Below are 18,775 nucleotides of genomic sequence, written 5' to 3' on the forward strand. Positions count from 1 at the left end.
TTACAACTTTGTCAAGCGTTATCGCTGTACATCGCGTTGTTGCGAACCTAGGTTCCATGGGTTATGTGCATTTCGAGCAGAGCTACGTAGCCGATACTAAATTTGTAAAACATGCTCTCTGGGTGGGCCGTTTATCCTGCGAGGACATGACAGCACTTTTTTTTTCTCGACCTTCTGTCACCCAAATTAAGCAACTGCATTGATTCGCTTTACTGCTGGAACAGCGCCTGTGGAAGCTTCGCCAGTTTGCCGACTACCGCCACTAAAAGTGTATGTTTTGCTGCCGTGCCAGCTTTGGAATTGGAGAATTTAATGCGCTCGCTGTCTTTTCACGATGTGTTCTGCCTCAGTGGCAGCCAACAACAGGTTTGACGAGCTGCAAGTCGTTTTTCGCTAAATGGGTAACCGGCCACTTTTGCTGTCGAGCTGTTGCACGGGTGATGCCTGGTGCAACACTGAACAGCGTGTTATGTCCCGGAGCATCAAAATATCGCTGCAAACTCCGTGCCCATAAAGGGCTCAACAAAGAAAAGTGTATGTGGACGTATTTACCAGCTTGATAAAACTTTGCGGATCACTTCCAATATACGGCGGGCACCTGACAGCGAATCTGAAACAACGCGAGCAGACGCGCGCCGATGCCACCGGCGACCTCCGACATGGCGGACGAGGCGGGACGATGCTCGCGCCATCTGGTAGTACGACCTCAGTGAATACCTCCTATACTGGGGAAGAATGACTTAGAGCTTGTTTAGGTAAGCTTTACTTTATGTACCTTACCTACATATTGAAATCCTTCCTGAAATATCTAACGGGTGTTTTAGACTTTAATTAATTAAAGTATTTAGTGCAACTTTGTAAGGGATGAAGATGGCTAAATAGGATGCGCAGCGTTGAGACAGGCTACCAATGTGACTTACGAGGCTGACACCAGTGCTGTTTCAATACGCACAGGTAGCGACCTTTTGTGCCAGTCCAGCGAAATGCGAGAGTATGTTAATAAAGCTTTTGCATTAAAATTGCTATTTATTTTGCTCTTCTCGTCAGAATGATAACACGGCTCCAGGAACCGAAAAATTATAGGGCATACATAAGTTCCGCCATTAACGCTTTGACACGATGGCATCGGCTATTGCGTGTCCTTCGTAGGCTAGTTATAAGTTAATGCAATGATCATGACACGATGATTCCGATTTCACCCGCTAAGTGAAAGGTGAGGCCCGAGTTGGCCGTTCCTGCCAAACAATGTCAGGCAACCGTATGTCCAGTTAGCGCTTGGCCATGTCAACTGCCAGCTGTCGCCTGCAGGCGGCATGCTCGTTATTTTGCACTCACAACGCCAAAAAAAGAGCCCGATTTTCGGTCAACGAGGAATTTAACGCTATCGCTTTAAAATACAAGTTTTGCATCACTGAGTAGACTTTTTTATCAGCCCACATAACTGAATTGTTCAACCCGATTAGCTGCCCAGCCTGACTTACACCTGCGAGGTAGTCTATTGCTGTTAGTAATTTCCAGTAGTTGTAATATCTGCAGCGGGAACAGTGCCCTGAGAAGCAAAAACTTTGGCAGGGTAATACTTTGCATCATTTTTTGCACCAATATTGAATATTTTAGTACGTATTGTTTTTCTGTTCTGTGTCCCACTGTTGTGTGTACGAGAGAAGATTGGTGGCATTCACACCGAGAGCCTCGCCAAATATTACTTTGTATTGTTTTGCAAATTTGAATAGAAATTGACAATAATTGATGTTAGGAGTTATTTCGCAGAAAAGAGACCATCTTTATGCTGCCAATTGGTTCCAACAAAATATTCTCCACATGTCCCATTCGAAGCTGAGCCAAGACGGCGGATGTTCCGCCCTTCAGTTTTCAGCGCATTCATGTGATATACTGTTTACCTTGGCGTCCTGGTTACGGTCACACCGAAATTTAGCAATAAATATTGTGCATTCTGGAATGCCCTTAGTTTTAGAGACTCTTAGTCTTTTGTAATAATTTTCGAATAAGCCGCTTTTCCCATATATTTGCTTGATGTAACTGTACAATCCGCAACGCGTTCTTGTCAGTGGATATGTTTAAAACATCGACTACCTGCTCTGTCTTCAAGGTTTCAACATAACGATAATTGCATATGGCCAAACTGGATCTGGCAAGATATTCACGATGGGTACTTCCTGCTCCGAAGGTGATATCCATGCGAAGAATGCAGGAATCATTCCTAGGACAATACAACATATATTCAAGCTAATCGCGACGAGCTCTGGTAAAACATTTTTTGCGCGAGCTTCATTCCTAGAGGTGAGTGCGTTTTCTGCAAAACTTTAAATTTGTGGCGTCAGTGAATATGTATTAAACAGGGCCAATGAATTTTACATAGGGGGGGGGGGGGGGGGGGGTTATTAGAGCTCTTCTGCGGGATGTATGCCTGCTGACCATTAGGTCCTTGGAGCGGCGATAGAATTAGATCCCTTTAGACGGAAAATCATCGCAAAGTTGAAATTCTTGAACCAGTTTCCCTAAAAAATGAGAAGCTTCGTTCCTCATGCCCTGGACAATTCGGCTATTGCCGAAGGATCGCAGCATGATATTGTGCCCCTGCACAGTTCCCGAAGACCTGATTGCTGCATATGCACGAACTATTAATTTTAAAGAATTGTATAATAACCAGATGCGCTACCGTTTGCAATGCTGGCATGCTGTGAGTGGTAAAACGCCCAGCTATGCTTAAAGTCAACCGTGATCATGGTACACTTTGTTGCCAAACCAAGCAAGAGCGTCAGCATCCTGTTGAAGCAATCGCATCAATTCCTTAGAATAACGGACCAAAATATTATTGCAATTACTTGCTCAATCTCTTTTTGTACATTTGTGCATATTGATATCGAGATAGCCACGCATGATATTATCGTATACGACCTCAACGATCTTTTTATGTGGATCACTGTAGACGTAACTAAGCAGGGAAATACTTCTGTGCAACGTACTTTAATGTTTTCATTTGCTTTTGATGCCCAAAATGAGTAAAAATGCAGGAGCATGAGGGCGATGCTATGAAAACTGTCTTCTCACATATGTAATGGCGTCACTGATTTCTCGCAGATATACAATGAAGGTATATACGACTTGGTTTCTGAAAAACAATATCGACAACCACTCGAGATTCGGGAAGATAAGACTGGAAGTATAAAGGTGAGACTCAACTGTTGTACTCCAGTTGTTTCTTGAATAACATGAGTAAGCCATGCAGTTCGAAAGAAAATGTAGCTACGTTTATCAAATAATCTGCTAATATTTCAGTGCCTCCACATTAGCGCCAAATGGTGTTTGCTCCTTCTGCTGCACTCTCAAAATTTAGAGTACCGTAAATAAATTTCTGTTCACTGAATTTTTGAACTACTCGTGGCAGTCACATTTTCCTCTTCCATTCATGTTTTTTCTAGTCAGGGGTGCTAGAAATTGTTGCTCTTATTTTAGCATTTTCAGTTTACGTTGTGTTCACGAACATTTGCCGATACAAGATATGTGCTTTCTTATAACTCCTTTTTGCACAGGTTATCAACCTGACCGAACGCAGGGTTACTACTCCCGAAGATATAGTCCAGCTCCTCAAGATCGGTTCTGCATCTCGCAGCACTGCCTCGACCAAGATGAACGTGCGGTCATCGCGGTCGCACGCCATCTTCACTTTGACTGTAGAACAACATGACGAAGACAATGGTGTCTGCACACGAATATCAAAATTCCATCTCGTGGATCTGGCGGGCTCTGAACGGGCTGAGAAGACCGAGGCTGTTGGTGATAGGCTGAGAGAAGGTTCGTTGTCAATGGTTCACTGTTTAAGCTGGCTGTGTGTTACAAGATCCAAATGCTGGAAAGTACGGACTCATTTGGAATTCCATTAGACACAACACTCAAACTGCACAAAAGCACTGAAACAGAACAGGCTGCGAAACTTTCGTATTGCCTCAAATAGCCTTTGGTTTCCATGAATTTTTTTGTCGATAATGGGCAGTTTTGGTGCGGCTTGTACTCCCATATGCCCTCTCTTCAGTTTTATTAGTGGGCGTTTTCTTTTTATGAAATAACATACTCCATACAGCAATATATTAATGAACTTCTCTTTACGATTTTTTCATTTCATCAGCCATGCAAGTAATCAGGACGGCACCTTATCCTGCGGTCTGCATAGCTAGCGCCGCAGGATACTCATCTCATCGTAAATCATTCCTTGTGCTCATTGCATGGGGTAGTAATTTGAGAGCTTCATTTTGAAAGATCTATTGCTTGTTATAACCAGTTCCATCCTCTACTTGTCCTTTGTTGCCATTTTGTTTACAGTTACCTTTCTTATTTCTCAGTGCCAGAAGATGGCTGACTGTGCAATCCTAATTTATTCACAGGAATAAATATCAATCGAGGACTTCTGTCACTTGGCAAGGGCATCAGCGCCCTATGCGACGGGGATATCTACGTGCCGTACCGCAACTCTAAACTGACAAGACTGCTTCAAGGTGCGTGCACAAATGTTATGTCTGGGATGCTGCCTGCATGTCTTAATTCCTTTTTTTTTGCAAATTGAGAATGTAGCACATACTTCGTGCTGTGCTGTGCACAGCATGCAATGTTTCTTTTTCACCAAAATATCACATTGTAGTGTACACAGTCTTGATCATTACTAGCCGTTAATATCGCAACTACGTCACTGAGTTGTCAAACGCAGCCTTTTTTTTCTGAGCTTGCACAGCTTTCTTTGTCATTATGAATTATTACATGAGCCATGAACATCGTTAGCAACATATATTATGGTGAGGGTACCAAAACAAAATATAAAATAATATGCCTCTGTCCGTGCCACTGGGTATAACGGGCTATCGTTAGCAACAGTAAAACCTAAGACCTAAAACATCATATCTGTTAATCGGAAAATCTGGCTTCACGGTATTAAGAGGGGTACGCCAGCCTAATAATAGCACGGCGATGCCTTGTCTTGAAAAGATATCTAGGGGGCTCTGCCGGTATACATGCGCAGAATGCTAATGATAAACGAGTGTCTGCAGGAGCATACAGGGTAGCATTGTAGCTTTCGTCCAGTTAGCATAAAAACATGTCAGTATTCTTACGAACGGGAGCCACCTATCTCGTTCGAAAACGTAGTTGCAGTTCTGGTCAGAGGAGGAGGAGGAGGAGGAGGAGAAAAGGTTGGCGGAAGGCAGGGATGTTAACAAGAAAGAATGAATTCCGGTTGGCTACCCTGCACTGGGGAAGGGGAATGGGTGAATTAAGGGGGAGAATAGAAGAGGCGAGGAGGTGAAAAAGTCACAGAGTGTCAATGAGGCTAGTCTCTCTGAAAAAGCGAAATGCCTTGTAGGTTTTGAGTGCAGATGACGTTTGTGACCATGGTCCTAAGATCTTCCCTTCCGTTAAGGGGTGAGCGTCCAGACGATCCAATGCAGTACGCAGCGTATGTCGTTCAGTTGCATAAACAGGCCAATCACAAAGGAGATGCTCAATCGTTTCATCAATGCCACGTCATTCACAAGCAGGGCTGTCAGCCATTCTGATCAGGAAGGCGTATTTGTTTGCGAAAGCAACGCCAAGCCATAGGCGGCATAGTAACGTTTCACGACGTGTTGTGTGGTGGGGAATACACAGGCGCAGTCTGGGGTCCAATTCCTTGAGGCGACGGTTGGAGAACTATCCGGTGATCCACGCCGAATGTGTCAGCTCCACAGCCAAGCAGCGAAGGTCGCTTGCTGCGTCGATCGCATTAACGGAATTTGGACCGGAAGTCCGTCACTGTGGGCACAACGGGAATCGTCTTCCACGTGGGCAGAACGGGAAACGTCTTCCACCTGGTTATTTCCTGCAATGCCACAGTGTCCTGGCAACCACTGGTAGGTGATGTCGTGGCCTTTCGATAGTGCGGCGTGGTGCAGCGTGCGGATCTCTGCAACTAGTTGTTCATTCGAGCCATGGCGTAGTGCCGCTTGCATGCCTTGAAACGCTGCTTTGAAGTCAGTGAAAACTGACCATTCTTGGGGGCGTTCCTGGCTGGTGTATTCGACTGCAGCTCGTAGGTCAGCTAGTTTCGCGCCAGTCGAACAGGTCAGATATGTAGTCTAGGTTTATCAAGACGGACCTTGCCGATACTACCACAGACCCCGCGGAGCTGGCTGACATAACTGAGCCATCCGTGTACAGATGTATTTGGCAATTGTGCTTAGAGTGAAGGTGATCCAGCGTCATTTGTTGCAAGGCAAGCATTGGTACCCCAGCTTTCGTCTTTATGCCAGGAATTGATAGCTGAATCTGAGTTTCATGTAGGCTCCATATGGGTGCGCACGGTCTTGAAGCAGGGGTGAACTGCGAAGGAGGATAAGTGAGGTGAGTTTCAATGGTTTTGGAAAAGGCGGTACATGTTCTAGTTGCTGGGAGATTTACCAGGTGGAGGTTGGGAACTCGTGCGAAGTATCTAATGTGTGTTCTCAGTGTCTCGACAGCACCCTAGGCAGTGACAGGATGTTCGCCGGCTTGAAGAACAGTTGGTGCCGTTGAGGTGCATTTACGCAAACCGAGGCAGATGCGGAGAGCTTGCACTTGCACACTTTGGAGAGTCCGAATGTTCGTCTTCGTGATGGTGTTGAATATCGGAAGGCTGTACCGCATGTAACCCATAAATAATGATCGATAAAGTTGTAGCATCGAGTGCACTGATGCGCCCCATGACTTTCCCCCGAGAAAGTAGAGAACATGGACAACGGCAAGTAGTCTCTTTTTCATGTCATTCAGATGTGGGCTCTACGAGAGATTCCTGTCGATAGCAACTCCCAGGAAGCGATGGTTTTTTCATTGAGAATGGCTTTCCCGTTTATAGATATGGTATAGTGTGGCATTGTTTTTCGTTTGAAGGCCACAAGAGAGCATTTCTCACTTGAAATGCTAAGGCCTTGCAAATGTAGGTAGGACGTCACGATTGATGCTGCCCTTTGAGGTCATCACGGACTTGGGGACGAGTCACACTTGACGCCCAAATGCAGATATCATCAGCATAGATAGACATCTGAGCAGAGCATTTATTGATGACTAATAGTGGTATAACATATAGCTGTGGCTGTCCTTGCTTTGAGGTTTAGCGGTAGTTGGGTCGAGGCCTTGAGGTGCACTTGATTCCGGCCACTCAGATCTTGCGGGATCTTTTTAGCTGTGCTAAAACCGGATTTATTTGCTCAGAACTTAACCGATATGGGTGTCCGTGTTTATCACGGTTGATATTGTGTGTCAATAACCTAAACTGAAAATGAATTATTATATAATTTCAAAAGCATTTGAAGCAATAGATTATTATACTGGAAATTATTCGGGCTCAATTGGTTTCTACTCAGAGTATTCAGGGAGTGATGCCCAATATTTCTGTAGAACACCGTATATTAAAAAATTTACGAAATTAAATAATCAGTCCGTCCATCTGCCTAATCATTATTACTATTTAATAGTGTATTCTCTCAAAATGTGTGGCTTTGTGTTCCCAGTGAATAAGGGCACGTGTACTTTATAGCTCATTTTTCCTTGATGGGGCAGGCATAATTGACATTGCCTGCCATCGCATCACACTGAAAATAAACGCAGCGATTGCCTCTTATGACTAGATTTTGCTCCTCCATCTACCTTACCACCCAGATTTAGAACAGCCTGATTTTATTTTGGCGTTTATGTGATCCTGCCTTAGAATGAAGAGAGCACGATTTTCACCAACAGGATAGGCTGACATCAGAACCGGAAAAGAATGGAAGGCGCGAGTTCACTTAAGAGCATTATGTGATATTGTCAAAGTACTCAGCAGTGTCTTGAGGTCCCACACGAACCCTCAATGTCTTCTTTCTTGTGGGAGGTCTATTCTCAGGGTGAGATGCGTTTTGCTATATTCATGTTCGACTAAAGTGTTTTTACTATAGGTGAAAAATGTACAGACTCTTATATAAGACAAAGTGCAACCGCAGTTCTACCTAAGCACATTCGAGCTTAATAGCGCAGGATTGTATACTTGGTACTCTAATTCAGGAGATAAAATACTTCCGGCACACTCGCGTAATTCTTATTAGATCGACAATTACGTATACTAAAGCTCTGTAATCCTTCACGCACTGTCTTGCAAGTAATGGCAGCATCTAAGCTTAATTAGTATGTGTGCAGTATTTATCAAGGGGTCTAGTATTAATATGCCGCGAGACATCAGTGTGGCCGCGGTGACCATACCAAACGCGCACAGTTCAACATCCACTGCTCTGCTGCAGTTTAGGCGGGATTGACGCCCTCTTCTCGTTTCGCCATTTGAGCTGACACCTGGTCGTCTCTGCATCTGTCTAAAAGCTACGCCGCGGTGTGAACCTCTCCAATCTCGTCTTAACCGCCGCTACCTTGAGTTGCGCGCCCAAATATATACGAAAATAGCAGGGAAAGCGAATCGCTTTCCTAGGAAATGAACTACACGGAGAGAAATGACAGACCATATTCTGCGAATGCTTAACTTGTGGTAAGCATTGTGGTAAGCCAACGACCATAGCCACTAAGTAGCGCTGCAAGCGGCTTAAGGTTCATGCTTACATGCATAATAGTTTTACTTTGGCTTTGGATATATTCAAAAACCTGCTTAGTAATTTAAGTGCTTTATATCAGCTTTGTTGTTCCTTGCAATAATCACTGCTCTAGATTCTCATGAATCAGCCCCGCTAAGTAATTTTGAGCATAATAGGTGGTTTGATTAGCTTAGCAAGTAGAGAAGTTTTCTAGTCTCGAATCGTGTCGCAGACTCAAGGCTTCTGAATATATTGCCCGTATTTATTGAAATTGTGATTTGAGTAGAACTGTGTAACATATGCCACGAAATAGTGTGAATACCATGAGCATACACACAGTGCCTTCCGATTTTTGGAGCACCATCACACACTTCGTCTACCCCTTCGGGATGGCGCGCGAGCTGATGGCGATCGGGATTACTACAATACCCCCCGGCGGAAAAGGAGCCATCCTGGCGACTCATGGTGAGGAAAGGGTAGGGGGATCATAATACGGCTTGAGGCAGTCGACATGTACAGTTTCTCGGCCGCGGCTGCGATGATCTGGAGATGGGTTCAAGGGCTCTACTACGTAATTGACGGGAGAAGATTGTTCGAGAATGCGGTAAGGTCCTTGATAGCGCGATAGGAGTTTGGATGAGAGGCCGGGTGCAGAGGAAGGCACCCAGAGCCAAACGAGGGCGCCTGGGGGATATGAAGGCGCTGGATTTGTAGGGTCCCGGTTATGCTTTTGTTGAGCCTGGTTCTCCGTTGTGAAGGAGCGCGCCAATTGTCGGCATTCTTCGGCAAATATGTGCGCTTCAGACAGTAGAGTGGTCTCTGAAGCGTCGGGGTGGTAGGGTAGGATAGTCCCGTTCCCGCCTGGCTCAGCGGGTCCTGCCAAATATATTTGTGGAGACCCGACAACGAGCTTGTCGGGTCATTTCCTATACCCATAAATGGTGTTTGTAAGCTTTCTCTCAATGCGCTCTTTCAAGGGACCTTGAGATGACCGCAGCTCCGGGTTATTTTTCTGAGGTAACCGTAGCGCCCGGTTATTATAGTAAGGTAACGCTGAGGGCAGTGAAAATGATTAAGCAGCGTTTAGCTTAGCTAAGAGCACATATACATGGGGAAGAATGATTTAGAGCTTGTTTAGGTAAGCTTTACTTTATGTACCTTACCTACATATTGAAATCCTTCCTGAAATATCTAACGGGTGTTTTAGACTTTAATTAATTAAAGTATTTAGTGCAACTTTGTAAGGGATGAAGATGGCTAAATAGGATGCGCAGAGTTGAGACAGGCTACCAATGTGACTTACGAGGCTGACACCAGTGCTGTTTCAATACGCACAGGTAGCGACCTTTTGTGCCAGTCCAGCGAAATGCGAGAGTATGTTAATAAAGCTTTTGCATTAAAATTGCTATTTATTTTGCTCTTCTCGTCAGAATGATAACACGGCTCCAGGAACCGAAAAATTATAGGGCATACATAAGTTCCGCCATTAACGCTTTGACACGATGGCATCGGCTATTGCGTGTCCTTCGTAGGCTAGTTATAAGTTAATGCAATGATCATGACACGATGATTCCGATTTCACCCGCTAAGTGAAAGGTGAGTCCCGAGTTGGCCGTTCCTGCCAAACAATGTCAGGCAACCGTATGTCCAGTTAGCGCTTGGCCATGTCAACTGCCAGCTGTCGCCTGCAGGCGGCATGCTCGTTATTTTGCACTCACAACGCCAAAAAAAGAGCCCGATTTTCGGTCAACGAGGAATTTAACGCTATCGCTTTAAAATACAAGTTTTGCATCACAGAGTAGACTTTTTTATCAGCCCACCTAACTGAATTGTTCAACCCGATTAGCTGCCCAGCCTGACTTACACCTGCGAGGTAGTCTATTGCTGTTAGTAATTTCCAGTAGTTGTAATATCTGCAGCGGGAACAGTGCCCTGAGAAGCAAAAACTTTGGCAGGGTAATACTTTGCATCATTTTTTGCACCAATATTGAATATTTTAGTACGTATTGTTTTTCTGTTCTGTGTCCCACTGTTGTGTGTACGAGAGAAGATTGGTGGCATTCACACCGAGAGCCTCGCCAAATATTACTTTGTATTGTTTTGCAAATTTGAATAGAAATTGACAATAATTGATGTTAGGAGTTATTTCGCAGAAAAGAGACCATCTTTATGCTGCCAATTGGTTCCAACAAAATATTCTCCACATGTCCCATTCGAAGCTGAGCCAAGACGGCGGATGTTCCGCCCTTCAGTTTTCAGCGCATTCATGTGATATACTGTTTACCTTGGCGTCCTGGTTACGGTCACACCGAAATTTAGCAATAAATATTGTGCATTCTGGAATGCCCTTAGTTTTAGAGACTCTTAGTCTTTTGTAATAATTTTCGAATAAGCCGCTTTTCCCATATATTTGCTTGATGTAACTGTACAATCCGCAACGCGTTCTTGTCAGTGGATATGTTTAAAACATCGACTACCTGCTCTGTCTTCAAGGTTTCAACATAACGATAATTGCATATGGCCAAACTGGATCTGGCAAGATATTCACGATGGGTACTTCCTGCTCCGAAGGTGATATCCATGCGAAGAATGCAGGAATCATTCCTAGGACAATACAACATATATTCAAGCTAATCGCGACGAGCTCTGGTAAAACATTTTTTGCGCGAGCTTCATTCCTAGAGGTGAGTGCGTTTTCTGCAAAACTTTAAATTTGTGGCGTCAGTGAATATGTATTAAACAGGGCCAATGAATTTTACATAGGGGGGGGGGGGGGGGGGGGTTATTAGAGCTCTTCTGCGGGATGTATGCCTGCTGACCATTAGGTCCTTGGAGCGGCGATAGAATTAGATCCCTTTAGACGGAAAATCATCGCAAAGTTGAAATTCTTGAACCAGTTTCCCTAAAAAATGAGAAGCTTCGTTCCTCATGCCCTGGACAATTCGGCTATTGCCGAAGGATCGCAGCATGATATTGTGCCCCTGCACAGTTCCCGAAGACCTGATTGCTGCATATGCACGAACTATTAATTTTAAAGAATTGTATAATAACCAGATGCGCTACCGTTTGCAATGCTGGCATGCTGTGAGTGGTAAAACGCCCAGCTATGCTTAAAGTCAACCGTGATCATGGTACACTTTGTTGCCAAACCAAGCAAGAGCGTCAGCATCCTGTTGAAGCAATCGCATCAATTCCTTAGAATAACGGACCAAAATATTATTGCAATTACTTGCTCAATCTCTTTTTGTACATTTGTGCATATTGATATCGAGATAGCCACGCATGATATTATCGTATACGACCTCAACGATCTTTTTATGTGGATCACTGTAGACGTAACTAAGCAGGGAAATACTTCTGTGCAACGTACTTTAATGTTTTCATTTGCTTTTGATGCCCAAAATGAGTAAAAATGCAGGAGCATGAGGGCGATGCTATGAAAACTGTCTTCTCACATATGTAATGGCGTCACTGATTTCTCGCAGATATACAATGAAGGTATATACGACTTGGTTTCTGAAAAACAATATCGACAACCACTCGAGATTCGGGAAGATAAGACTGGAAGTATAAAGGTGAGACTCAACTGTTGTACTCCAGTTGTTTCTTGAATAACATGAGTAAGCCATGCAGTTCGAAAGAAAATGTAGCTACGTTTATCAAATAATCTGCTAATATTTCGGTGCCTCCACATTAGCGCCAAATGGTGTTTGCTCCTTCTGCTGCACTCTCAAAATTTAGAGTACCGTAAATAAATTTCTGTTCACTGAATTTTTGAACTACTCGTGGCAGTCACATTTTCCTCTTCCATTCATGTTTTTTCTAGTCAGGGGTGCTAGAAATTGTTGCTCTTATTTTAGCATTTTCAGTTTACGTTGTGTTCACGAACATTTGCCTATACAAGATATGTGCTTTCTTATAACTCCTTTTTGCACAGGTTATCAACCTGACCGAACGCAGGGTTACTACTCCCGAAGATATAGTCCAGCTCCTCAAGATCGGTTCTGCATCTCGCAGCACTGCCTCGACCAAGATGAACGTGCGGTCATCGCGGTCGCACGCCATCTTCACTTTGACTGTAGAAAAACATGACGAAGACAATGGTGTCTGCACACGAATATCAAAATTCCATCTCGTGGATCTGGCGGGCTCTGAACGGGCTGAGAAGACCGAGGCTGTTGGTGATAGGCTGAGAGAAGGTTCGTTGTCAATGGTTCACTGTTTAAGCTGGCTGTGTGTTACAAGATCCAAATGCTGGAAAGTACGGACTCATTTGGAATTCCATTAGACACAACACTCAAACTGCACAAAAGCACTGAAACAGAACAGGCTGCGAAACTTTCGTATTGCCTCAAATAGCCTTTGGTTTCCATGAATTTTTTTGTCGATAATGGGCAGTTTTGGTGCGGCTTGTACTCCCATATGCCCTCTCTTCAGTTTTATTAGTGGGCGTTTTCTTTTTATGAAATAACATACTCCATACAGCAATATATTAATGAACTTCTCTTTACGATTTTTTCATTTCATCAGCCATGCAAGTAATCAGGACGGCACCTTATCCTGCGGTCTGCATAGCTAGCGCCGCAGGATACTCATCTCATCGTAAATCATTCCTTGTGCTCATTGCATGGGGTAGTAATTTGAGAGCTTCATTTTGAAAGATCTATTGCTTGTTATAACCAGTTCCATCCTCTACTTGTCCTTTGTTGCCATTTTGTTTACAGTTACCTTTCTTATTTCTCAGTGCCAGAAGATGGCTGAGTGTGCAATCCTAATTTATTCACAGGAATAAATATCAATCGAGGACTTCTGTCACCTGGCAAGGGCATCAGCGCCCTATGCGACGGGGATATCTACGTGCCGTACCGCAACTCTAAACTGACAAGACTGCTTCAAGGTGCGTGCACAAATGTTATGTCTGGGATGCTGCCTGCATGTCTTAATTCCTTTTTTTTTGCAAATTGAGAATGTAGCACATACTTCGTGCTGTGCTGTGCACAGCATGCAATGTTTCTTTTTCACCAAAATATCACATTGTAGTGTACACAGTCTTGATCATTACTAGCCGTTAATATCGCAACTACGTCACTGAGTTGTCAAACGCAGCCTTTTTTTTCTGAGCTTGCACAGCTTTCTTTGTCATTATGAATTATTACATGAGCCATGAACATCGTTAGCAACATATATTATGGTGAGGGTACCAAAACAAAATATAAAATAATATGCCTCTGTCCGTGCCACTGGGTATAACGGGCTATCGTTAGCAACAGTAAAACCTAAGACCTAAAACATATCTGTTAATCGGAAAATCTGGCTTCACGGTATTAAGAGGGGTACGCCAGCCTAATAATAGCACGGCGATGCCTTGTCTTGAAAAGATATCTAGGGGGCTCTGCCGGTATACATGCGCAGAATGCTAATGATAAACGAGTGTCTGCAGGAGCATACAGGGTAGCATTGTAGCTTTCGTCCAGTTAGCATAAAAACATGTCAGTATTCTTACGAACGGGAGCCACCTATCTCGTTCGAAAAAGTAGTTGCAGTTCTGGTCAGAGGAGGAGGAGGAGGAGGAGGAGAAAAGGTTGGCGGAAGGCAGGGATGTTAACAAGAAAGAATGAATTCCGGTTGGCTACCCTGCACTGGGGAAGGGGAATGGGTGAATTAAGGGGGAGAATAGAAGAGGCGAGGAGGTGAAAAAGTCACAGAGTGTCAATGAGGCTAGTCTCTCTGAAAAAGCGAAATGCCTTGTAGGTTTTGAGTGCAGATGACGTTTGTGGCCATGGTCCTAAGATCTTCCCTTCCGTTAAGGGGTGAGCGTCCAGACGATCCAATGCAGTACGCAGCGTATGTCGTTCAGTTGCATAAACAGGCCAATCACAAAGGAGATGCTCAATCGTTTCATCAATGCCACGTCATTCACAAGCAGGGCTGTCAGCCATTCTGATCAGGAAGGCGTATTTGTTTGCGAAAGCAACGCCAAGCCATAGGCGGCACAGTAACGTTTCACGACGTGTTGTGTGGTGGGGAATACACAGGCGCAGTCTGGGGTCCAATTCCTTGAGGCGACGGTTGGAGAACTATCCGGTGATCCACGCCGAATGTGTCAGCTCCACAGCCAAGCAGCGAAGGTCGCTTGCTGCGTCGATCGCATTAACGGAATTTGGACCGGAAGTCCGTCACTGTGGGCAGAACGGGAATCGTCTTCCACGTGGGCAGAACGGGAAACGTCTTCCACCTGGTTATTTCCTGCAATGCCACAGTGTCCTGGCAACCACTGGTAGGTGATGTCGTGGCCTTTCGATAGTGCGGCGTGGTGCAGCGTGCGGATCTCTGCAATTAGTTGTTCATTCGAGCCATGGCGTAGTGCCGCTTGCATGCCTTGAAACGCTGCTTTGAAGTCAGTGAAAACTGACCATTCTTGGGGGCGTTCCTGGCTGGTGTATTCGACTGCAGCTCGTAGGTCAGCTAGTTTCGCGCCAGTCGAACAGGTCAGATATGTAGTCTAGGTTTATCAAGACGGACCTTGCCGATACTACCACAGACCCCGCGGAGCTGGCTGACATAACTGAGCCATCCGTGTACAGATGTATTTGGCAATTGTGCTTAGAGTGAAGGTGATCCAGCGTCATTTGTTGCAAGGCAAGCATTGGTACCCCAGCTTTCGTCTTTATGCCAGGAATTGATAGCTGAATCTGAGTTTCATGTAGGCTCCATATGGGTGCGCACGGTCTTGAAGCAGGGGTGAACTGCGAAGGAGGATAAGTGAGGTGAGTTTCAATGGTTTTGGAAAAGGCGGTACATGTTCTAGTTGCTGGGAGATTTACCAGGTGGAGGTTGGGAACTCGTGCGAAGTATCTAATGTGTGTTCTCAGTGTCTCGACAGCACCCTAGGCAGTGACAGGATGTTCGCCGGCTTGAAGAACAGTTGGTGCCGTTGAGGTGCATTTACGCAAACCGAGGCAGATGCGGAGAGCTTGCACTTGCACACTTTGGAGAGTCCGAATGTTCGTCTTCGTGATGGTGTTGAATATCGGAAGGCTGTACCGCATGTAACCCATAAATAATGATCGATAAAGTTGTAGCATCGAGTGCACTGATGCGCCCCATGACTTTCCCCCGAGAAAGTAGAGAACATGGACAACGGCAAGTAGTCTCTTTTTCATGTCATTCAGATGTGGGCTCTACGAGAGATTCCTGTCGATAGCAACTCCCAGGAAGCGATGGTTTTTTCATTGAGAATGGCTTTCCCGTTTATAGATATGGTATAGTGTGACATTGTTTTTCGTGTGAAGGCCACAAGAGAGCATTTCTCACTTGAAATGCTAAGGCCTTGCAAATGTAGGTAGGACGTCACGATTGATGCTGCCCTTTGAGGTCATCACGGACTTGGGGACGAGTCACACTTGACGCCCAAATGCAGATATCATCAGCATAGATAGACATCTGAGCAGAGCATTTATTGATGACTAATAGTGGTATAACATATAGCTGTGGCTGTCCTTGCTTTGAGGTTTAGCGGTAGTTGGGTCGAGGCCTTGAGGTGCACTTGATTCCGGCCACTCAGATCTTGCGGGATCTTTTTAGCTGTGCTAAAACCGGATTTATTTGCTCAGAACTTAACCGATATGGGTGTCCGTGTTTATCACGGTTGATATTGTGTGTCAATAACCTAAACTGAAAATGAATTATTATATAATTTCAAAAGCATTTGAAGCAATAGATTATTATACTGGAAATTATTCGGGCTCAATTGGTTTCTACTCAGAGTATTCAGGGAGTGATGCCCAATATTTCTGTAGAACACCGTATATTAAAAAATTTACGAAATTAAATAATCAGTCCGTCCATCTGCCTAATCATTATTACTATTTAATAGTGTATTCTCTCAAAATGTGTGGCTTTGTGTTCCCAGTGAATAAGGGCACGTGTACTTTATAGCTCATTTTTCCTTGATGGGGCAGGCATAATTGACATTGCCTGCCATCGCATCACACTGAAAATAAACGCAGCGATTGCCTCTTATGACTAGATTTTGCTCCTCCATCTACCTTACCACCCAGATTTAGAACAGCCTGATTTTATTTTGGCGTTTATGTGATCCTGCCTTAGAATGAAGAGAGCACGATTTTCACCAACAGGATAGGCTGACATCAGAACCGGAAAAGAATGGAAGGCGCGAGTTCACTTAAGAGCATTATGTGATATTGTCAAAGTACTCAGCAGTGTCTTGAGGTCCCACACGAACCCTCAATGTCTTCTTTCTTGTGGGAGGTCTATTCTCAGGGTGAGATGCGTTTTGCTATATTCATGTTCGACTAAAGTGTTTTTACTATAGGTGAAAAATGTACAGACTCTTATATAAGACAAAGTGCAACCGCAGTTCTACCTAAGCACATTCGAGCTTAATAGCGCAGGATTGTATACTTGGTACTCTAATTCAGGAGATAAAATACTTCCGGCACACTCGCGTAATTCTTATTAGATCGACAATTACGTATACTAAAGCTCTGTAATCCTTCACGCACTGTCTTGCAAGTAATGGCAGCATCTAAGCTTAATTAGTATGTGTGCAGTATTTATCAAGGGGTCTAGTATTAATATGCCGCGAGACATCAGTGTGGCCGCGGTGACCATACCAAACGCGCACAGTTCAACATCCACTGCTCTGCTGCAGTTTAGGCGGGATTGACGCCCTCTTCTCGTTTCGCCATTTGAGCTGACACCTGGTCGTCTCTGCATCTGTCTAAAAGCTACGCCGCGGTGTGAACCTCTCCAATCTCGTCTTAACCGCCGCTACCTTGAGTTGCGCGCCCAAATATATACGAAAATAGCAGGGAAAGCGAATCGCTTTCCTAGGAAATGAACTACACGGAGAGAAATGACAGACCATATTCTGCGAATGCTTAACTTGTGGTAAGCATTGTGGTAAGCCAACGACCATAGCCACTAAGTAGCGCTGCAAGCGGCTTAAGGTTCATGCTTACATGCATAATAGTTTTACTTTGGCTTTGGATATATTCAAAAACCTGCTTAGTAATTTAAGTGCTCTATATCAGCTTTGTTGTTCCTTGCAATAATCACTGCTCTAGATTCTCATGAATCAGCCCCGCTAAGTAATTTTGAGCATAATAGGTGGTTTGATTAGCTTAGCAAATAGAGAAGTTTTCTAGTCTCGAATCGTGTCGCAGACTCAAGGCGTCTGAATATATTGCCCGTATTTATTGAAATTGTGATTTGAGTAGAACTGTGTAACATATGCCACGAAATAGTGTGAATACCATGAGCATACACACAGTGCCTTCCGATTTTTGGAGCACCATCACACACTTCGTCTACCCCTTCGGGATGGCGCGCGAGCTGATGGCGATCGGGATTACTACAATACCCCCCGGCGGAAAAGGAGCCATCCTGGCGACTCATGGTGAGGAAAGGGTAGGGGGATCATAATACGGCTTGAGGCAGTCGACATGTACAGTTTCTCGGCCGCGGCTGCGATGATCTGGAGATGGGTTCAAGGGCTCTACTGCGTAATTGACGGGAGAAGATTGTTCGAGAATGCGGTAAGGTCCATGATAGCGCGATAGGAGTTTGGATGAGAGGCCGGGTGCAGAGGAAGGCACCCAGAGCCAAACGAGGGCGCCTGGGGGATATGAAGGCGCTGGATTTGTAGGGTCCCGGTTATGCTTTTGTTGAGCCTGGTTCTCCGTTGTGAAGGAGCGCGCCAATTGTCGGCATTCTTCGGCAAATGTGTGCGCTTCAGACAGTAGAGTGGTCTCTGAAGCGTCGGGGTGGTAGGGTAGGATAGTCCCGTTCCCGCCTGGCTCAGCGGGTCCTGCCAAATATATTTGTGGAGACCCGACAACGAGCTTGTCGGGTCATTTCCTATACCCATAAATGGTGTTTGTAAGCTTTCTCTCAATGCGCTCTTTCAAGGGACCTTGAGATGACCGCAGCTCCGGGTTATTTTTCTGAGGTAACCGTAGCGCCCGGTTATTATAGTAAGGTAACGCTGAGGGCAGTGAAAATGATTAAGCAGCGTTTAGCTTAGCTAAGAGCACATATACATGGGGAAGAATGATTTAGAGCTTGTTTAGGTAAGCTTTACTTTATGTACCTTACCTACATATTGAAATCCTTCCTGAAATATCTAACGGGTGTTTTAGACTTTAATTAGGAAGAAGGAGGTCTAATTAAAGTAT

The 18,775-nt window shown here is 44.7% G+C and overlaps 1 protein-coding gene across 5 annotated transcripts in view; it reads left to right on the forward strand.

Moving 5' to 3' along the window:
• Nucleotides 1-1,081: 1,081 nt before the first annotated feature.
• LOC146202109 (uncharacterized) overlaps nucleotides 1,082-18,775 on the forward strand; it is a 72,435-nt gene continuing 54,741 nt past the window's right edge. For 3 of the 5 annotated variants that reach the window (XR_014703642.1, XR_014703643.1, XM_084587952.1), the window contains exons 1-8: nucleotides 1,649-2,301; nucleotides 3,103-3,192; nucleotides 3,555-3,816; nucleotides 4,404-4,514; nucleotides 11,070-11,260; nucleotides 12,062-12,151; nucleotides 12,514-12,775; nucleotides 13,363-13,473. Coding sequence is in view for 2 of the 5 variants with exons in the window: in XM_084587952.1 (XP_084444078.1) it covers nucleotides 2,167-2,301; nucleotides 3,103-3,192; nucleotides 3,555-3,816; nucleotides 4,404-4,514; nucleotides 11,070-11,260; nucleotides 12,062-12,151; nucleotides 12,514-12,775; nucleotides 13,363-13,473 (1,252 nt within the window). In the remaining 3 variants the exon portion in view is untranslated. Of the gene's footprint in view, nucleotides 1,574-1,648; nucleotides 2,302-3,102; nucleotides 3,193-3,554; nucleotides 3,817-4,403; nucleotides 4,515-11,069; nucleotides 11,261-12,061; nucleotides 12,152-12,513; nucleotides 12,776-13,362; nucleotides 13,474-18,775 lie in introns of those variants that run through there. The other 2 variants (XM_084587950.1, XR_014703644.1) reach the window with 2 other exon arrangements.

The sequence above is a fragment of the Amblyomma maculatum genome, chromosome 1, assembly GCF_055883805.1.
Source record: "Amblyomma maculatum isolate TAMU_Amacu chromosome 1, ASM5588380v1, whole genome shotgun sequence".
Taxonomy (NCBI): domain Eukaryota; kingdom Metazoa; phylum Arthropoda; class Arachnida; order Ixodida; family Ixodidae; genus Amblyomma; species Amblyomma maculatum.